General features: G+C 34.6%; 1 protein-coding gene across 1 annotated transcript in view; it reads right to left on the bottom strand.

Annotated features, from left to right (window-relative positions):
- Positions 1–843: 843 nt before the first annotated feature.
- Positions 844–23,446, bottom strand: part of LOC113171509 (M1-specific T cell receptor alpha chain-like) — a 34,481-nt gene continuing 11,878 nt past the window's right edge. The window contains exons 2-5 of the mRNA XM_033326418.1: positions 4,829–5,044; positions 4,514–4,555; positions 4,307–4,414; positions 844–1,178 (exon numbers count right to left, since the gene is read on the bottom strand). Coding sequence (XP_033182309.1) covers positions 1,177–1,178; positions 4,307–4,414; positions 4,514–4,555; positions 4,829–5,044 — 368 coding nt within the window. The 3' untranslated portion in view covers positions 844–1,176. The remainder of the gene's footprint in view (positions 1,179–4,306; positions 4,415–4,513; positions 4,556–4,828; positions 5,045–23,446) is intronic.

Genomic DNA, 23,446 nt, shown 5'->3' with positions numbered 1-23,446 from the left:
AGAGCTTTAACAGCTGGTGAGATTTAGTCGATTTTCATCTGCTCTGTATTTATGATTACACTTGGAGGGGGGTGTTGTTCTACTGTACGTTTGTGACAGGAGAGAGATGAGTTCACTATGAATGTTAACTCAGGTTGTTCGTCCTGTTCATTATTGTTTAATGTTAACTCAGGTTGTTCGTCCTGTTTATTATTGTTTAATGTTAACTCAGGTTGTTCGTCCTGTTTATTATTGTTTAATGTTAACTCAGGTTGTTCGTCCTGTTTATTATTGTTTAATGTTAACACAGGTTGGTCCTTGATCCCGGTGATTATTGTTTTTTACGTTACATCAGACCTGATCTCTGTGAGACACTTCACCTCCTCACGTCTCCACGTTTGTCCTCCATTAATCAGACAGCATGTTTTTGATGGACAAACAAAAAAAGAAGAAACTCTACACTCTACCCAAAGTCCTCAAATCATGAGATTCATAGCGTTTGGTCCTGTTTTGGTTCGGTTCACGTTCTCACCAGGAGGACCGTACTAGAGTTCGCTAAGTGATGCGGATCGAGACCACCTCGTTTTCTCTGTGCGGTTGTTTTGGTGCAAACTCGAGTGCGATTACCGAGTTCACACCGGACAAAACGAACCGAACCAAGAGGGAAAACGAACTTGAGTCCGATTTAATCGAACTAAATCCTGTAGGTGTGAAAGCAACCTTAGTCTACTTAAGTTAACTTTATATCACGTTGAATATTTCTGCATGTATCTAATTCCAATACATTCAGAACAAACACACAGAGTTGGTTTTACACAAACAGGAAAACAGGGATAATAAATCAAACCCAACAGTCATTCAGTCTTTTTCTGTTTTTATTGCATTAAACTAAAAATGTCACAGAGAGCAGTTTGTGTTGTAAAAATGTCATTTACATGAGCAGAAAGAGGAAATAAATCATTCATCAAACACTGCTGAGAGTAAGAAAAAGTACAACTTCACTATATAATATGAGAATAACTTCACATCTGTCCACAGTACGACCACATTCAGTATGTGATCTGATATTTATATGTTATTTTACATGATAAAAGCACAAATGAAGCCGAGTAAAAACTCAAAAATATCAACCAGAAGCTTGTTTATGAAATTCGCCGTCTTGGATTTTTCGTTTTTCCTGGTGAAGGTCGACTCAGTTCCTGAAAGATAAGAAAGAAACAAATCAGTCAATTGATGTGATATCAATAAGGTTAATTATGCAAAATGTAAAATAGCTGCTGTAAATCATTGACCATCAGTTTAATGAAGACAAAATCAGACACACAGAAGGAAAGATGATGGTTTCAAACTGTCCAGTTAGAGGATTTATTACATTACTTACAATGAGGGAAAAAATTATTTGAACCCCAGCTGATTTTGTAAGTTTGCCCACTAACAAAGAAATGATCAGTCTATAATTTCAATGGTAGGTGTATTTGAACAGTGAGACACAACAATGAGAAAAAAAATCCAGAAAAATGCGTTTCAAAAAGAGTTATAAATTAATTTGCATTTCCATGAAGGAAATAAGTATTTGATCCCTTCGAAAAACGTGCTTTAGTACTTGGTGGCAAAACCTTTGTTGGCAATCACAGAGGTCAGCCGTTTCTTGTAGTTGGCCACAAGGTTTGCACACATCTCAGGGGGGATTTTGGCCCACTCCTCTTTGCAGATCCTCTCCAATGTTTGGCAACTCCAACCTTCAGCTCCCTCCACAGATTTTCTATGGGATTAAGGTCTGGAGACTGACTAGGCCACTCCATGACCTTAATATGCTTCTTCTTGAGCCAGTGATTTGTTGCCTTAGCCGTGTGTTTTGGATCATTGTCATGCTGGAGTACCCAACCACGACCCTTTTCAATGCCCTGACTGAGGGAAAGAGGTTCTCACCCAACATTTGACGGTACATGGCCCCATCCATCCTCCCTTTGATGCGGTGCAATTGTCCTGTCCCCTTGGCAGAAAAACACCCCCAAAGCATAATGTTTCCACCTCCATATTTGACAGTGGGGATGGTGTTTTTGGAGTCATAGGCAGCCTTCCTCCTCCTCCAAACACAGCGAGTTGAGTTGATGCCAAAGAGCTCGATTTTGGTCTTATCTGACCACAACACTTTCACCCAGTCTTCCTCTGAATCAGTCAGATGTTCAGTGGCAAACTTCAAACGGGCCTGTAGATGGGCTTTCTTGAGCAGGGGGACCTTGCGGGCACAGCAGGATTTCAGTCCTTCACGGCGTAGTGTGTTACCAACTGTTTTTTTGGTGACTATGGTCCCAGCTGCCTTGAGATCATTGACAAGTTCCTCCCGAGTGGTTCTTGGCTGATTCCTCACCATTCTCATTATCATTGAAACTCCACGAGGTGAGATCTTGCATGGAGCTCCAGACCAAGGGAGATTGGCAGTTAATTTATGTTTCTTCCATTTGCGAATAATTGCACCAACTGTTGTCACCTTCTCACCCAGCTGCTTGGCGATGGTCTTGTAGCCCATTCCAGCCTTGTGTAGGTCCACAATCTTGTCCCTGACATCCTTGGAAAGCTCTTTGGTCTTGGCCATGGTGAAGAGTTTGGAATCTGGATTGATTGATTGCTTCTGTGGACAGGTCTCTTTTATACAGGTAACGAGCTGAGAGGGCTGCCAATGTCAGCTCGTTACCTGTATAAGATCCACCTGGGAGCTCGAGATCTTGCTGACAGATAGGGGATCAAATACTTATTTCCTTCATGGAAATGCAAATTAATTTATAACTCTTTTTGAAACGCATTTTTCTGGATTTTTTTTGTCATTGTTGTGTCTCACTGTTCAAATACACCTACCATTGAAATTATAGACTGATCATTTCTTTGTTAGTGGGCAAACTTACAAAATCAGCTGGGGTTCAAATAATTTTTTCCCTCACTGTACATACTTCAGAAACTCTTTCTACACATTATTTCTTTTTCTACATTCTTACTTCATAATCATAGTTAAATGTCATCATGTATAACTTTATATGTGACGCGATAGAACATCCTGTTTTATTAAAAGGGTCAAAGGGAAATGTCCAGTGTAACCGAACCATCTGAGCCAAAGACTGACAGCTGCAGTTGAACTATATCTTTAATGTAGATGATTATATCAATATAATATCAAACACACATTTTAGATAAGAACGTTGAGATTCACCTGGGTTTTCTGCTCCACATCAGTGGTTTAGAGCATCACAATAAAATGAACTTGTTTTACGTCTCATGGACGATGTTTGTCTCCGTGTCCTTCCTCTGTACTCATTTCATAAATCATTCAATTCAATTCTGTTTTATTTGTATGGCACCAATTCAAAACAGAAATCATCTCAAGGCACTTTACAGTGTTTAAAGTTTAAGACCTTATAGGGAATAATTATACAAAAAATAATATAGAAAAGCCAACAATCCTATTTGAGCAAACTCAAATCATGACCACGATGGCTAAAAATTGTCTTCATACTGAACTAAATGCGCATCACAGACTGGCAGGAAACGTTCGTATAGAGTATTTATATTTAAATGTTTTGATGTTTCTGCTTATAAAGCTCATACTAATGTGATTTCTAAAATCTATTTTCTAATCAAACCATTCCAAGAAAATATGTTTTTCAAAAGACTGATCCAGGGTCATTCTGCAGTCTATACGAAGATGGTTTATTTCATTACTCAAACCTACTGTAGTCTCAGATGAGTAAGGAACAGGTTGGAAGGTTCAGTAAATCTGTTCAGCAGACACCTCTTTATTTATCAGGTCATTATAAAAGACGACCACACACTCAAAATAGGAAAACTCTGATGTGTTGAGCTGCTGTTCAATCCAACGCTTCAAGCTGATCTACCACGAGAAGGCAGGGACTCTGCCCTCTGAGCTGATGGAAGGCGTTTACTCAAATAAAGAAGATTCTCGTTCACTAAACTTCTTTTTTGTCTCATGCCGTCTATAAAAACCCAGAAAAGGTCGACAACAACTAGACTTTGACTAACGACTGTCTGTTTATATTCGTCCTGGTCCTGGTTATTCTAAAAGTGCTGCTCAGTGGGAACTGGACTTCCCTGAGATCTGAAAGGCTTCTTCAGTTTTTGCTAAATAATTGGGGGGACATTAGCGCTACAGACGTGAGACGGACTTTGTACTGAATTTATCAAGACAACATGCAAACAGAGGACGATCAGGAAACAAATACTTTCACTAACATATGGTCCAGTGTCTGTTTAAAGTAGAGAGAAAAATCTCTCACAAATAAGCCGATGACTGAATTAACAGAGTCTGTGTACTCACATCGACTCATCCACAGCCGCAGAGTCATCAGGACATTGAAGACCACGGTCTTGAGGAAGAGCAGCCTGAGGCCCAGTACGGTCATAGTGATGAAGTTCACCTTCTCATCTGTGAACAACCACATCACAGACATTACTCCAAAGACACCAAACTTTTTAAGCGTTTAATCTGTTGGTTTTAGTTGGTTCAGGTAGATTCAGTACCAACCTGGTTCCAAAGTCTCTGCACAGGTTCCAGGTTCACCTGTATCTGGAAGATAGCAAATACAACAGGGACTTATTAGATTAATTTCTCTCCACACAATCATTAACTTTACAAATTAAGGATTTCACAGTTTCCTTTTCAACTTTTTTGGTTTCAGGTTATGTTGGTATTAAAATTTTCTCCGGGAAAATTATTTAGTTCTGATGGATTCATTCACGTACAGTGTTCCTGTCATATTAGGACTTTAATTATTTCATCATTTCTTTATTACAAACTGTCAGAATCATTTTACTCTGAGGTGAAAGTGAAATCACCTACCCTCAGTACAAGTTTCATTCCCAGGTGGTAACAAAGCCACCTGGTTGTACAGGGAGTCGCCCGAGATCCGAACAGCTGAGTAGTTTTTCTTGTGCAATGACTCAAAGGATGGATGGTTTGCGGTCGCGTTCAGTCTGCTGAAACCAGTGGCCAGACACGCTGTCGTTTTCGATTTTTCATCTGTCAGTTTGAAGTAAGACGGCTTGAATTCTTCCCCTGAAAAACACAGATGAAGAACAAATGTCCTCCATTAGTGTGTGTGCAGGACACATTTCTGGGAAAAGAAACTGAATTAAATGGTTATGTTAGTAATATTGTGACAGTCATCAAATGTGGAAACACAAAAAGAGCAACTCAAACTTCATCAATACAAAATCTGAGTTCCACAATCACTCACAGTCACACTGTGACTGAGGCTCATTCTGAAACATCCACCGATTGATAAACAACGATTCATGAACACATCTTGACACAGCAACGTCAGTGGTAGTTGTCCAACGTTTTCTTTTTAATTTTTATTTTACAATTATATTTAGAACATCCGGAAATCCATACCAGGAAATGAGGAAATGTGATCAGGAATAGAAAATAATACAGATCTTGTTACTGTGGTGGATGTGTCATAGTAGTTAAATAGTTAATGTTGTACACAGTATAATTCTTTATGGTTATACCGTTTGTTTTATGCTGCCCAATAATGCAATAAACTCTAAAACATGTGCAAACGTCCTTTTGAGTATGACTTTAACAAGTCACGTTATATTTTATTAATATACATTTTCTCAGTACACTCTGGTCCTGGTTCAAACTATATTTGGTCATTGAAACAATAGTTCTGTGAGTGAAACAGTGTTTTATTTTAATTATATTCTATTTGATCACTCATGTGTTTCAACAGTCAGTTTAGTTTCAGCATCAAATTTAAACTCGTTGACACCAAGCTGTGTTTATTATTATCACAATTATTGTTTGGTTCTTTCTCTTTTGTATCTGGTAAATTCTTTACTGTTAAAAACTTTTTTGAAATGTAATTTTAATTTAAAAACATAAACTATAAATGGAACAAACCTAAACGGTTTCAGCGGACAGTCTTACAGTTTACCTAACATCTAATGTTAATTTTATTGAAGGTATTTATTGTCATATGATCATATTCAGAACTCTGATCAAAATGTTTCTTTAGTTATTTCAAAAAATATTTAATTTTAATAACACTAATCTAAAATTTGCTACTTGACATATTGTTGGAAATGTATCATCATCTGTTTCGTTTCTTTAGTAGAATTCGTTTTTACATTTTTGTATTTTACATATTTGTTTATCAATTAATCTATTTCTATGATCATGATTGTCAGTTTACATCAATAATAAACTTACTTGACTGAACAATTACTCTGATTCCAGATCCAAATGTGATTTTGACGTTGTTCACACAGGAATTAATCCAGTTACAAAAACTAGTGCGGATCCTCAGCACAAAATATTCTTCATTAAACTAATCAGTTGTCATTTCAACACAGATCTTTCAGCATCTGTGTTCACTACTTTAAAAATATCGCTAACTGATTTTATATATTAATTTATATATATGTATATATATATACATATATACATACCTTTTAGCACTCGTCTCTTTCCTTTTAGCACAAAAAAGCAAAGAGACTTTTTATTATTGATTACCTTTAGTATTTACTGTGCTTCACTACTTTCATGTATGAATTCTATTGTTGTGTAGCAGTTTGTATTTTAGCTGTAGCTTCATATGCTAACTGTTGTGCTAAGTTTGACTACTAAAAATGAAATCTGTAAGTGTGATTGAGTCATCTAAACATTTACCAGTTCAGTCATTAAAATGACAGTGTGAAACTCATACTAGGTGGAAAATATTAACGCTAATGTCTGATCATAAAGGTTTAGATCAACTGCACTCACGCGATGATACAGTCACTTTGACTCCTGATCCAAACAGGAGTTTTTTGTTGTTAATGTTCACACAGTAACTTAGCAGCATTAAAAAACCACCGACTGCACATCATTCTATTGAATACATATCTCACTCTGATTATACTTATTAATATGTCCAACAACTCTACAGTGTACATGTTAATTAATTGTTAATTAATAACACTACATTTAGTGTGTTCTGTGTCCCATATTATCCACTAGTCCATAAATTCTCGTTGGTAATTTTATAAACATAATAAAATACTCACTCACATTTCATCATGTCATTTTCAAGACTAAATTAATCCCAGCACCGAAAGTGATTTTAAATCCAGCAGCATTCACACAGTCAGCAACAGCATCACGACAAATCTTTAACGTCAGGGTGATCAAACTGTGTCAAACTACACTTTAATGGAGGTTTTATTAAAATGATAGTTCTAAATAAGTTTAGATACATTTAATCATCTAAATGAATCTGTAAAATGTTTAATTTTTTGTTTGTTCTAGAAATTCTTTTTACAGCTATATTAAGTTATATGTTATATGTATGTATATGTTTGTAAAATCCCACTGATATTATCTCCATACATTTCTTCTAGTTTAACAGCTACTGATCAGTCATTCTGCACATTATGTGAATTCCCATCATTCACATTTGGTTTTCAGACATTTCACATGACAATACCATACTGTCATCAACCGTTAAGACAGTTTCACGTTGTTTCCTTTCTTCAGTTGTAGGTTTGTTAACATTAAAGTAACTTTAAAATTACCTGACAAAACCAAAACATTGGATCCAGTTCCAAAATAGACCTTGTTCCACTCGTCATTCACACAACATCAAGACGTTCAACGTTAACATCATTATCAAACCTTAATTTGCCAACAAGCAGATAAAAAACCTTATAATTAGCTGATGATAGCTGTTGTTTATGTGTAATATAAAGATGCTGAACAACTCACTGGTCTGCACATGTAGTTTGATGCCACTTGCAAATATTAACTTGTATCCAACATTCACACATTAACTGACCACAAAACAGAAACCAACACCTTCACTCTGATCCAAACACCATTAGACACATCCTTTTTACCTGCGTATGTACTATACAACTATGGTTGAAATATTGTACTGTATTGTAATATTACTGTTTTGTATGGAGAGACAGACTATTAGAAAGTAAAGCTCAGATCTAAATTTATAAATGATTCCAACATGAACTGATGAGGGCTTGGTTGTGACAGATAAATGTTGTCTAAAAGATTTTGTATTACATTTCATTTCTCAGATGATGCTGAACTGCACTAATATGCGTTTGAGGAGAACATTACAGATCCTGTATGTCCAGAGGTATTAATGACTTTATGTTAAATGACTTTCTATTTTACTCACGTGTTTGGATTCTCAGCTGAATTCCTGAACCAAAAGTTATTTTCACGTTGTTACTAGTCACACTCTGCATGAAGCCTCAGCAATAACCTGCACACTAACTGTAAAATTATTTAACAGGAACTTATATCGAGTTAACAGTTAATGTGTTCATGTATGCGTGTGCAGCAAAATACATTTAATAACTTATCTAATTATTATTCAGTAGTACTGGATAAGTAAAGTACTAGAGGTGTTTTTTTACAGTTACTTTTACTGAATTAAATCCTCTTATGTTGACATTTCACTTGAAAATTTACCAATTTGAAATGTTTAATGCTGTGAAACAGGACTCACCTGTTTCTACTGAGACACGAATCCCTGAACCAAACAAGATCTTCTGTCCAGACTGAGTCACACATCAGCAAGAACTGTACCAAGAACTGCGACCTGATCTACACAAAGTACTACTACTGCTGTATTCTTTATTTTGATGCCTGTGTTGTCTGATTCTGCAGTCGGCACTGTGATCTTCGATTTTTATTATCTGACTAAAACCAAAAGGCAGAATAACGGTTCTTAAAAACAACAAATATGACCAAAGACTGAGATGCTGTTGTTACTTCCAGTGTTCATTTACTTATTACATTACATTAACTCATTATTATGTCCTTCTTTAAACTGTAGTTTGTATCATTACTAATGAATGAACGTACCATTTTTAAATGCAACACAACTAGTTTTACTTAATCATTTACATAAAGTGAACGTGTTAGTTACTAATCACTGAAACCATTTTCATCACAGGTACACACACAAACATTTAGTTCATGTATGACGTTTTGTGTTGGCTTTTGTAAATTGTTGATTATCCTGTTTTAGTTTCTGCTTTAATTAATGTGAAATCTTACTGGTTTGTATTTTCAGTTCAGTTCCTCGTCCAAAGATCAGCTTCCAGGTCCCGTCATTCACCCACTGAGAAGCATCACGACACAAACTCTGTGTCAGGACATTTTTACTATTTTTACTCAATTAACTGTTCTGTTGTTCATTTTAAGTTTGATGGTTTGAAGACGGAGTTGAAACATAGATGATCTTTTTTGTGATTTTCTAAATGTTGGAAATAATATTTTGGTTCATTCTTACTGGATTGTACGAAGAGTTTGGTTCCTTTCCCAAAGAAGAGTTTACGTGAAGCATCATTCACACTGTTCATGTGTTTAGTTCAAAAACCTCTGAGGTTCTAAATAATGGTTTTTACTCTGTACGTTGTTAACGCCTAATATTTTCATTAGGTTATTAATACATTAAAACAAAGTTTTTCGGTTTACACCAATTTAAGCCGATTTGACAAATTGACTCTACTGACACATTAGACTGCACAGGACCTGAAGAACATCTGACTGTGATCTGAAGCCCAAACAGCGCAACAAAAGTGTCACTTGCCTCAGCCTAAGAGCAAATGTACATGTTCACACAATATTACAATGTGCCCCCATTAAAATCTAAACTCTTTAGTTCAGTTCTAAACAGAAAAAGTGACTTACTGGTTTCAACTTCCAGCTTTGTTCCAGATCCCAAGATCAGTTTGTTTCCAGCTAAATTCACACAGTCTCAAACTCCAGTGCAAAAACACTGAGGAACCAAATGTCTTAGTTTTAATCCTTAATCCCCCATTTAGACTTAAATCAAAATGTGAAATCAATTATTTAAACCTGAGAATTTGAGAATCAATTTCAAGTTTACTTGAGTTTACTGTGAAATTTTCAGGTGTTACAATAACTGTGATAATAGAAAACAACAATTAACTAGTTTTTCATATCTAGAGAGCAGATTTACAGCTAACTCTGAATTTTCTGTGGTTTTATTTACATGGTTCAGCTGTTTTTAACTCACTGTCATGAATGAGGAGTTTTATTCCTGATCCAAACTGGAGTTTCTGAAAACCAGTTCCAGTCACACAGGCTTAGCAAAAACACAGCTATTATTAGAGATTATTAATATATTAGAGAACATGGTTCAATGAATTATTAATAAACAAAATGGAAGCCTTTTACCACCAGAAGGGCCTAATTCAACTATAGTGGCAATATTACAGTGACCTGTTGACATTCACAGCTGTAAAATTATTAAACAATGTCTGTAAACGTTGAATTCAGCTTTTGAAAATTAACAGCAAGTGATTAGTTATGAAGTTGGTTAATTACACAGCTGGTAATCGTCTTACTGTTTTGGATTTTCAGCTCGGTTCCTCGTCCAAAGATCAGCTTTCCAGTGCCGTCATTCACACACTGAGACGCTTCATAACATAAACTCACTGAGCTGATTGATGGGATAATATAACACATTTCAGTTTGTTTGTTGGTTTATACTTTAGATGCATTAGTTATCATATTTTCCCAAAGATAACCACAGTTAATGAAAATCTCTTCCCAATATATTATTTTATCAGAATGATCAAAAATACATGATAAGACCATCAATATGAACTTTGTGATCCAGTTGAAATAAACTGTTTTTACTCACTGTCATTGATGATGAGTTTAACTCCTGATCCAAACTGGAGTTTTTGGTAACCAGCAGTAGTCACACAGTTCAGGAAGGCTCATCAATAACTGAACCTTATTACCACCAATAGATTTCACGGTTTATATGATTGTTATAGATGTTCTGTCACATTACAGTCTAGTATTCAGTGTACGAGTCCACATGGTGGAAAATCTGTATTTGTATTTTACCAATTATTTATTTGTATTTCTTATTTTGTGATTTTTGAGCATAGATTGTACTGAATAAAATGAATCATATTACAAATCTATAAACATGTAAAGATATATTAAGGGGATTTTACATATGTGGTTTGAAATTGAGTTTCAGGGAAAGTTTGAAGTTGATTCTTTTTTCTAACAAATAAAGATAATAATTTAAATTTAACTCACTGGCTTCAATAACTAACTTGGTTCCTCTTCCAAAGTGAAGTTTTCTGAGTCCAGAGTCAGTCACACAGTGTCACGTTAAAAACCAACAACTTCAGCTACAGAGCTTCAGAGTTTGGTGGTGAAATGTTTGTAGGAAAAATGTTTTCTACTCCCTATTAGGCTGCAAAAGACAAAATAAAATGTCCTCAGAGTTTAACTACCAACAGCCATCTTCAATTTTAACACTTTTAAGCGTATTCTCTAATGCAAATGTTTCATAGGTACATTGTTCTCCTGTGAAACATTTGCTATGAAGTTTATTATTAGCAATAATTACAATATTCACAAAATGTTAAATAAATGACAAATGTTAAATTTCTTACTGGTTTGTACCAACAGAGTGGTTCCACTGCCAAAGACAAGTTTTGATCCTCCGAGATTCACACACTGACAACAGGATGAGCAAAAACTGACGTAGACTAATGTGCAAAACATAAAATTAAAAAGATGTTTAAGAGAAATGGTTCTGTTTGCACCTGGTATAAAGTCTATGGATTATAATATTGACAAATGTAAAGATGATAGTGGTGTTTTTTTGTCATTTTGGCTACAAACAATGTGCCTTAAAGTTATCTCGCATTTACACCAGTTTATGTCTATTTAACAACAACCCAATAAAAGGTTATTATGGACAGAGATGGAAAAAAATAGTTTTCCTTACTAATATTTCAGAAATCAATCAATTCTATTATTGTTTCAAAGCTAAAAAACTACTTCTACAACCTTCATTCCTCAACAACCACAACAATAACCCCAACTTCACTCTGTGGTGTTATAATGTATGATAGTGTGTGTTATAGATACAGTAACTGTGGAATTAAACACAAGACAAACCACCAATGTTAAGAAGATGAGGAATAAAACACACTTACTGGATTGAACAGTCAACATGGTACCAGAACCAAAGAGGATTTTATAACCTCCAGAGCTAGTCACACAGTGTTAGCAACAACTACAGAAACTGACACTGATCACAGCTACTAAAGGAACCATGACCATCTGGGATCACCAGAAACAAAAGTCTTTTTCTTTTTTTTTGTTATGACAAGGAAGATACTAGAGCTGTGTTTTTGTTGAGGAAATATAAGAATCTGAGATGGAACTCAACTGAGTTGACCATCTATTGCTTCTATTGATAATAAAGTAAATCACGTTTGAACAACATTTGAATCGGATGCAACTGAAACAGTTGCTGACCATACTTTGATTACTAAGCTAAGATTTAACATCTCTGTAACAACTACTATTATTTTATCATGTAACATGAGATTTTAAAATGTTGCATTGATCAGCTTGTTCTACCATCTTTGATGAATCATTAGCAAGTTAGTATCTTTGAATTTCAATATTGATCTACAATTAACACTTATGAATCATAAAAAAAAAATTCTTACTAGTTTCTACATGTAAAGTCGTTCCAGTGCTGAAGAGGAGCGTCACTCCAGAATTCACACACTGAAAACAGACTCGACAAAAGAACTAGTTACCCAACAAGTTTGGGGTTCTGTTATTTGTTAAGAACGTCACCAATGAGTGTAGACATATATTTAAAAGATAGTAAATCTATTGTAAAGCAGAAAGAGAGTTTGTTAATCTTAGAGTTATTGTAAATTTAAAATATAACAGTTCAAAATACTCCAAAGATCATTCAACAGTGCCTTTTGGTGAAATACAGAAATGGACTTACGTGGGACAACTACGAGTTTTATGCCACCACCAAAGAAGATTTTGTAAAGCCCAGAGTCAGTCACACACTCCAAAATTCAAGTACATAAAACATTAACATCCATTAAACTGATGCAGCTGAGTGATTTTATGAAGTTCAGTAACTTTGGCGTTCCTAATGAAACATTTATGTTCAGTTTAAGTGCAGATACTGTATTATACATTTCACTTTTGTCCAGTTTATGAAATTGTGTGGGAACTTTCCTACTACAATGAATTTAATAACATCCTCTGCAAACTGTTTAATTTTTGGATTTGTGTCTTTGAATTATTGGAAAACATTAAATGTATTAAACAACTAAATTTACTGTAGTAATAAACATTTACTGCATTAGTCAGCTTGGTGGTCAATATGGTTCTTAAAGCGACTGAAATTTTAAAACAAAGATTTTCAGAAACACCAAATGCTTCCTTGTCACGTAATGTGGAATTTGAATTCTACTTACTGCTTTCTACAGATAGTTTGGTTCCTTTTCCAAAAAAAAGTCTCCAGTTTGATCCTGAAGCAGTCACACAGTGCAGCTGATCTGCACAATAACTACACACCAGAGTGCCAAATGAACAGTTTTGTTTCCAAAGTTAGACCTGTGTCAAATTAAATGTGATTGTTTTTACAATTCCTGGATTGTATGTAAACATTTTTGTTTATTTTCAACTGTATAAAACATTGTTTTGTTGATTACCGTTAGATTATTTGGACAAACATTATCATTAGAATTTAATATTTCATATCTTTAGGTTTATGACTCATAACTCAAATAATAGTTTGAACAGGATCATGGACACAGTTATCACAAAAAGAGTTCAAAATGCAGCAATCACACAATTACAAGAGCAAAAAGGGGAATTTTAGAAGTTGCTTTTGTCTAAGATTTGATTTTAGTACCAAACAGCTAGTGTCACAAACTGTTTATATGAAGTGTTAAAATGCTGAATTTAGTTATAATAACACCGTTACTATCAAACAAATTGAGAAACTTACGTGATTCAACTCTTAGTTTTGTGCCAGAGCCAAAGATGAGTTTGGTATTCGAATAGTCAGTCACACAATAAGAAACCCAACTACACAAACCCTAAAAACCTAAAAGGTAACTAGTTTTAACTCAAGAATCATCATAAATAACACCAATATATTTTATATTCTACCAGAAAGGTCTGTACAGAAAATATAGTATTTCACAAACAAAGCCATTGAATTTTAAAGCTACATTTTTCAATGGAGTAAAAGTTAATCTAGTTAGTATTTATGGTTATGCTGCTATGAAATACTGAGGTAGATCAGACTAAGCAAATGAAAGGAGCTTACTTGTTTCAACAATCAGCTTTGTACCAGAACCGAAGATGAGTTTGTTATAGTCATTCACACAATGAGGAAAACAGCTGCCTAAACCCTACAGTCAATGGAGCGTTTCCTCTTAACACTACTAGTAAAACTAGAAATTAAAAACTATAAAGAAAAGTCATATTTCTAAAAGTAAATCCTACAAAATGTTTGTTCATCTAGTGTTTACTATTTGTAAAGGAGATGCTGGTTAAAACGTCAGCTATTAAATGACTAAATGATCTGAAATTTAAATATCATTTAATTTCTTAACAATGAATAAAACTTACTTGATTCAACCTTCAGTTCTGTGCCAGAACCTAAGATGAACTTTGAGTTTCCAAAGCTATTCACACAGTCACAAAAGCAACAGCATAAACCCTGAGATCAACAATATCTATAATTTCCTTAAAAGGCAACTGTATTTATATTTAGTCAGTAATCTCTGAAATAAATTACTAATTCATGTCCGACTTCATCAATGGTTCATCTCTTTCTATTTTTCCCCTTTTTATCAACTGTACAACTACTGTATGCAACAAATGTCAAAGTCAGTAAGTTAGACTAAGGAAGTATCTCTGTTCCAACTACAAGTTTGGTGCCTGAACCAAAAATTAGTCACACAATAGGAAAGCAACGACATAATCCCGAGCAGAGAATCAATTACCTGGAACTTTATTAATATTTAACAAATTATTAAAAATGTTATCAACTTGGAAAGATTTTGACATTATGCATGATAGTAACTACATAAAATAATTATTGTATTTATTTTATTTATTTAAGTAGTTTTACTTATATGGAAAAATGTTGGAGTGCAGAGTTTTAAAAGCTGTGTTTTTGTCTACAATACGTTTATGTAACATATGAATACTAGTACAATTGTGGAATTTAGAGAGCTGCAACATTCTCACAAATGCATAAAATAACTTACTTGATCCAACTCTTAGTAGTGAACCAGAACCAAAAATGAGCTTTGAGTTTCCGTAGCCAGACACACACTAAAAATCTGAATTGCATAAACCAGACATCAGTGATCAGTCACAATCGTTTTCTTGTAAGGCCTCTCGATTTATATCTAAAACATCAAGCCAAACAAAATATTCCCAGTTATTTTTATGTGGCTTAAAATTAATTGAATTTAAAGTGTATATGACAAAGAAAATCGATTTCGTAATAGTACAAAAAGAAACTTACTTGATACAACTATCAGTTTTGTCCCAGAACCAAAGATAATTTTATTCCCATAGCCATTCACACTGTCAGAAATCCAGCAACATAAACCCAGAGATTAACTCTGAGGTGAGAAGAGTTAATCAAAACTGGTAAAAAAAAAGTATTGGGCAGCAGAAGCTCAGGTGGTAGAAGAATAATGCATGGATGCTATTTCATTTGAGAATGGTATTAATATACTATGATACAACATATATGGATATGTAACGTTACTTATTAATAAAAAAGGGGGTCAGTCCAATTCTTAAAAACTTTCACAACTTAAAATTTTACTTTGCTACCTGAAATACTGTAACACCGAGTCAGAAGGTGGCATCACAAATGAAATTATAAATATACACATAGGTGATGTTCAAGGATTTGTTAATTTGGACTGAATATTTGTTTTTCTGAACTTTGAGTTGCTCCATAATGAAAAAAGATAAATAATAATTAGAAAATTCTGTGTTTTCACTTGTTAACTAATTATCAGTGGACAGTGATATTTATCAGGGTTTAGGTTATTTCTGTGTCCACTGTGGATTCATCTGATAAACTGAAGTTCATTTATAACAGAAATGACTGAACTTACTGTTCTCCACAGTCAGTTTGGTTCCCTCTCCAAAAACTATTTTCCAGCTTCCTGTTCCAGTCACACAGTGTTACTTTTCTAAACTAAAACTGTGACTGTACAACTTATGACATTAAATAATTCATCATTACACTTTTACAGACTATTGATGGTTTGTTAGGTTAACCATTAAATAACCTCAGATTTTCTAAATGATTTTTAGTGCATGTTTTTTCAACAAGTCATTTATCCAACGTAATGCTGAGGAACAAATGGCATCTGTGGTATACTTCATTAAAATAATAATACTCACTGCTTTCTACTGTAACCTTGGTCCCTCTTCCAAACATTAGTCTTCTGTCTGCTGAATTAGTCACACAGTGGAACGCCTCTGAACAACAACTACATGGACTATTTAATGAGCACTTCACTGCCAATAATTACTAAAGACTAAACTTGATCCAAAAACTACAAAAAGCATTGTACAGCAATGACTTAAGGAGGGGAGGGTGAAAGCCACATCACAGAAAAGGTCATCTTCTTTATCCTCTAGCTTTTAATGTCGGTCAGAGTGACCATGAGGACAAATTAAAATGTACTTACTAAAATCCACTGTCAGTTTAGTCCCAAGTCCAAAGATGAGTTTAGAAGCTCCAGAATATGTATTATGTATATATATATAATGCACAAGTCAACTCAACTCTGTCTCTGTCAAGATATTTAATTACTGTAGATTTAAGGGAAATGTGTGATTTTATGTATAAATTGAATTTGACATTGCACTGATATCTAGAGCTATAAATGTTTGTACTTTGGGTTGTTATATAGGCATCAACAATAAGCAAATACAAACATTTGAACAGCTGAAGTGATACTCACTGCTTTCCGCAGTTAGTCTGATTCCTTCTCCAAATATGAGTTTCAAGTTTCCTCCTCCACTTGTCACACAGTGGACCTGGTCTCAGCAAAAACTACATGGACTATTTTATGCGGGTTTAGATTTTAGCGCTGCTGAAAATGCAATGTTCTGTTAACTACAGTAACATGTCGCTATTTTACATTGTGATCGGCACTGATGCATGAATCTAAATTATTTTTAGAGTATTTAAATTTGTCTCATTTCAAATTGTCACATATGTTCAAGTCTTTAAAGTAACTGAAAGTGTGAATTTATAGTTTAATTTAAGTTTTTACAATTTGATAAGTTACTTTAAAATGGACATATTGAGCACCTTGAGTATTAAATCACAGACCAAAGAATTTTTGTATGAAGGTAACTTACTGGAGTCAACTGTTAGTTTAGTCCCAGATCCAAACATGGTTTTACTAAGTCCAGAGCCAGTCACACTCTGAGAAATGTACCCACATAAACCCAGAGACACACAGCGGGAGCCAACGCGAGTAAATTAACTCTTTTATGTTTATATTTCAATGTCTTTCTAAGAGTTTTGGGGTTATAAAGAACTTGTAGATAAATAAATAATCTAATTTAACTAATATTAAATTTGTAAAATTTAGCACAAATTGAAAGGTTTGGGATCTTCTCATTTTAAATAATCATTGTGAATATAAAGCATAAAGCTAGAGTCTTGGTGGATTACATTGGTAAATGTGCTGATATTTTGTTTTACCCGAGTGATATGAAGTACTTTTGATTTATGTTTACTGTGAGTGAAACATGTCTTATCCTCTTTTTTAATAACAAACAGAAGTATGAACATTTTGCACTTATGTGCAAAAGTAATGCTTTCCATGCTACCATTAGGCGTTTTACATATTTACAGAGCTAAATCTTTCACTTGCATAGTTTTGTCCCTCAACATTGTGCATACAACATACAGTACATCGAAGAAAACAAACCAAGCAACAGTTAATTAAATTAATACTCACTGGCTTCAATGTTTAGTTTAACTCCTTCCCCAAATATTATTTTCCAGGCTGCTGCGCCACTACCAGTCACACATAGTTTCCTCTTATAACAAGAACTGACCATCATACATTTAACCGTCTGCAAACAGTGAGATTATGTTTGTGTTTTAGATGTAATTAGCTGTTAGACACAAGTGATGAGAACAAAATTTATCTCAAAAATCCCCTCTGAACAGCCAATAGTAGTTAATTCTTCGAGTTCGAGAACATTTGCCTGATAACTAGAGCTAAAAACAGCCAATGATGACAAAATAAACAAACACTAGATTCATCACATACGTCAATATGAAAAATACCTCGGCAAAAACATATTTGATACTCACTGCTGTCTACAATTAGTTTGGTTCCTTTTCCAAAAATGATTTTAAAGTTTCCTGCTCCAGTAGTCACACAGTGCATGTGGCCTCAACAATAACTACACGGTTTGCTACGGTTTGCAGCTGTTGTTGCTCAAATAAACACTAAATACATCCCAACATCTGCCAAACAATGTCCTTAGGTTAAACTGCTTCACATCTTATCAATCACCACCCTGAAAATACAGATTTGAACCTTTAAATATATATAATACGTCCTGATACTCACTGGTTTCTACCAGAAACTTGGTTCCTTCTCCAAAAGTTAGTTTATAGCTTCCTGCTCCCACAGTCACACAGTGAATCTGATCTCAACAAAATCTGCATTACAGATATTAGATTATTAGAGCAGCTTTTTGGGTGGTGCCTTATCTTTTAAGTTGATAACAGATTATCTTTTAACACAACCATTATTAGACATCTTAGTTCATTCTGTCTTTTGAAAATATGAATTATTATGAGATTCACTAGTTTCAATGATTAGTTTGGCTCCTTCTCCAAATCTCAGGTTAGAGTTTCAAAGATTTCACAGTGGATCTGAGCTCGACCATGAACACATAGACTGTCAAAAACTAAATCTGCTTCAGTGAGTGAGGCAGTTACATTTAATCAGTGAATAAATATTGGACTTAATATCAGTTGTGTCAAATGTGCCAATTTCTTACACTTCATATTGTGGGGAAGGTTAGATTTATAGTTAAGTTAAGCTTTTAATTTTTGTTTTTGCTGAAATAAAGTTTTACGTTTTTGTCTAGGGTACATATGTTAAATATGGATATGATACGCAAAACCATGAAACATTCCAAATTAGTCTTAGAAAAGAAAGTAACTTACTTGAACCGACCATTAGTTTTGTGCCTGAACCAAAGACGAGTTTATCTGCTGCAGAATTTGTCACACTGTGACAAACACAGTAACATTAACACACAGAGAGTCAGCGAGCGGCTGCTGCTTCATTATAATGATTAATCACTACTGATGAAACAATAACCATCATCTGAGGTGATGCATATAATAAACATTATTCTGCTGACTAAATATATCTAACATTATTACAATAAATTCAAGATGTTTCCAATATAAATACTACTAATACTTCTTCTGACCAACAAAAGCACAACATACCTAAAAATATTCAATTCATCAGCTCATATATAATATTTATATTCTGGATACTCACTGCTTTCTACAGTTAGTTTGGTTCCTTTACCAAAAATAATTTTCCAGTTTCCAGACGTAGTCACACAGTGAATCTGATCTGAACAATAACTATCAGCTTTAAAAATGAAGACAGATGGAAGTGCTTTGCAGGAATATGTAAAATAATTACTGGCACACAGTTACTTTCATTTCCAGATAACGTAATAATCAAATAAACTGCAGAACTAAATTTTACTGATTACAGCTGATGAGGTCAAAGTTCAATCAAATATAATTTCTGATGTTTTTCTGAAGCAAAAGAGGATCAACAGCCAGTCCCACAATTATTGTTTGTTTTTTCAATCGCACATGTAACATAAATGTACTAAGTAGTGGTTCAGTAAGTGAACATGACAAATTTTGTCTGTCTTTGCACTATTTACATTTTTTTACTCTTTAAAAGTTAAAATCATACTCACTAGATTCAACAGTCAATCGAACTCCTTCACCAAACAGTAGTTTTCTGTTTCCAGTTCCAGTCTCACAGTGTTACTTTCCTCAACAATAACCAGGATGTTTCAAACTAGCTCATTACTGATCATAGAGTTTTTAAAATTTGTAATAATCCAACACCTGTTCTTTAAAAATTCATTTCATCCCAGAAACCACCAACTTGTGCACTTGTTACAGAAAATGTGAACAACCCGTTAAAAGATTTCTTATAAAACATATTCTTGGGAAAGTCTCCTTTTCCTTCACTATTATTTAAAACATTATGCTTTTTAAAACTATATCTGTAGTACTCACTGATCTCGACAGTTAGTTTGGTTCCTGATCCAAAAATGACTTTGTAGTTTCCAGATGCAGTCACACAGTGACTCTGATTACTACAATAACTGCTTATACAACTAAATGGAAAGATGTCATTTAATATTCAATTCTTTAATAAATAGTTGAATACATTAAATACTCAACTCAACTTTATTTATAAAGTACTTTAAAAATAGCTTTGGCTGACCAAAGTGCTGTACACAGTTAGTCAAAAGAAAAACAAGCGATTAAGACAATACTTAAAACAATAAATAATAAATAAGATGACAATAAAAACAAAAGAATAAAACAAAGGAAACAAACACAGAGTCATCATGCTGAATTAAAAGTCAGAGAGTAAAAATAAGTCTTCAAGTAAGTTTTAAAAGTGGACAATGAAGGTGCCTGCCTATGCCCTACCACTGTGCAGTGGTAGGGCACTCCATAATTTGGGTGCTGCAACGGCAAAAACTCTGTCCCCTCTAGGCTTCCTCCTTGACTTCGGTACTGTCAGGAGGAGCTGGTCAGCTGACCTGAGAGACCGGGAAGGAGCATAGGGGATAAGTAGCTCAGCTAGATAAGTGGGGGCAAGACCGTGTAAAGATTTAAAAACAAATAAAAGCATTTTAAAATGAACTCTAAAATGCACAGGCAACCAGCGGAGAGATGCCAGGATGGGAGTTATGTGCTCCCTTTTTCGTGCCCCAACCATGAGACGAGCAGCTGCGTTTTGGACCAGTTGGAGACGTGCAAGTGAAGATTGATTTACACCAAAATACAGTGCATTACAGTAATCCAGCCGAGATGTAATAAAGGCAGGGATTACTGTTTCAAAGTGCTGCCGTGTTACGAAAGGCTTTACTTTAGCCAGCTGCCTAGGTGGAAAAAAACAGACCTTACGACTGCACTAATTTGACGATCCAATTTAAAATCACAGTCCATCTTAAAACCTAAGTTTGACACAGTCTGCGTCTCAAACTATGCCAAAGGGCCAAGGTCAACCAGGGAGGGTTTACCGAGGCCATTTGGACCGATCTACATCACCTCGGTTTTTGTATCGTTAAACTTTAAAAAACTTAGGGCCATCCACTCCTTAATGTCATCAATACAAGACAGAAGGGATTTTTTAGTGGCATGTAGATTTGACTGTCAACAGCATAACAATGAAAAGAAATACCATGCTTCCTTAGGATGGAACCCAGAGGAAGTAAGTAAAGGGAAAAAAGGAGAGGCCCTAAAATTGACCCTTGAGCAACTCCATATAACAGGGGAGCTGAAGATGATTCAGAACCAGCAAGGTTCACACTCATGGTTCTGTCCGCAAAATGGGACCTAAACCATTCTGAAGCGGTACCATGAATGCCTACCAGATGCTGCAGCCGAGATAATAAAATGTTATGGTCCACAGTATCAGATCAAACGTTTATCGCATTGATGTACATGTATCACAACATGAGGACATTTTAGTTATTAATTGTTAATGTTTTATTATTCTGGACTGACATGTTCCTATCCACAATCAGAGAACCTTTAAAGGCTCTCTGATTTAAGAAAACAGATTGGAATCTGAATTTTAAAAGTGATTTGGTAAACTTACTGGCTTCAATGTTCAGTCTTATCCCTGATCCAAAGATCAGTTTGTAGGTTCCACTATTCACACAACATGAGACACCAGCACATAAACTCAGCTGATCGGTGTGTTATTAGATAGATCAGATAAAATCCAGTGCATTGGATTTAAATCTAAAATCTTAACTATCAAAAAAGCTGCTGTTAACATGATCATTTTGTTTGATAAAGTTGACGTGTGATCCCGTAGAAAGCTTTCTTTAATTTAGAAAATAAACATTTTCGTTTAAAGATGAATGTAGTCACTATACAAACTTAATGTTTAAGACATGCTGAACATTTACTGAAACTGTAGTTTTAAAGACAAAAGCAAAGCAGACTCACATGTGTCAACAGTCAGTTTGGTTCCTGCTCCAAACGTAATTCTGCCAGTTTTTGTCCCACAGCTCAAACCGTTAGGACAAAAACACTCAGTGGGTTCACAACCATTTCACACATTAAATCTAAATTACAAATTTAACTGATAGAACTGTATTACATGTTTTGGTTGAAATGTTTTCTTATTTTCTCTTTTAACTCAAACAAAAGCTGCACTGATATAGTTGTAGCATCAGACACATCATTTTAAAACATGTTCTACAGTTTACACAGTCGTGTTTTTACCACGGAATAAAAAGAATTTAACTTACTGGTGTTAATGTGTAGGTTAGTGCCTCCTCCAAAGATAATCTTGTTACTATTCACACAGTGGGAAGCTTCATTACACAAACCTCACTGACTCAGCTCTGCAGCAAACAGCAACATTGACTCGCAGGCGTTAATTAAAATGAATCCAAATAAAATCTATAAACTAAATAACCCAACAGGTGACATGGTCAAAGATCACACAGAGTGTGGCCAGCTGTTAATCAGACTTTGATAATAGTTAGATTTAGAGTTAAGTAACTGCAGTCGAGTTACTTCTCTTTACTAATTTATGTTAGATTTTCAGCTTTTAGTTTAGAAACTGAACTCACAGGACTTGATGTTCAGATTGGTTCCTCGACCAAACAGCAGCTTATTGCCCACAGTCACACAGTGTTTGTTGGCCTTCAGAAAACTCTCAGACCCCACAGTAAAACTAAACAGTGTCCCAGTATCACTTATAAAGTGTATACTGGATCCACTGGTAGATGTTTTCCATATAATCCTGCAGGGTCTCATCTTCACAGTGTAGATAAAATAAATGTGTCAAACTACCAAATACAAAACATTTCTGATAATGTCAGATGTAAAAACAGTTTTTATACCATGTGCTTTAATGTATCTGTATATTCTTATGAGGTTTTAATCCCATCACTTCCATTTTTGTTTTTCTAAATGTAACTAAGTGAACTAGAGTGACTTTTACTTCAGAACTGCATCGTAAGTGTTTATGATCTACATCAGTACTTACTGGTTTCAACCTTTAATCTGGTTCCACTGCCGAAGAAGATCTTAAATTGATTTCCAGTATTTACACAACATGAAGCACCATAACACAAACTGATGAAGTGGACCAACCGTCATTTAGAAAAATAGTACTAGTAAAATATTTATTTTAAACTTCTTTTTTAAACATTTTTGGAATGTAATGGATATTTATTGTAAGAATTTAAGATCAGCAGTTTGTTTCTTTAAATGTTTAAATGGCATCAAAACTGCAGCATCCA

The sequence above is a fragment of the Anabas testudineus genome, chromosome 17, assembly GCF_900324465.2.
Source record: "Anabas testudineus chromosome 17, fAnaTes1.2, whole genome shotgun sequence".
NCBI classification, from domain to species: domain Eukaryota; kingdom Metazoa; phylum Chordata; class Actinopteri; order Anabantiformes; family Anabantidae; genus Anabas; species Anabas testudineus.
This window is presented reverse-complemented; position numbering and strand designations above follow the sequence as displayed.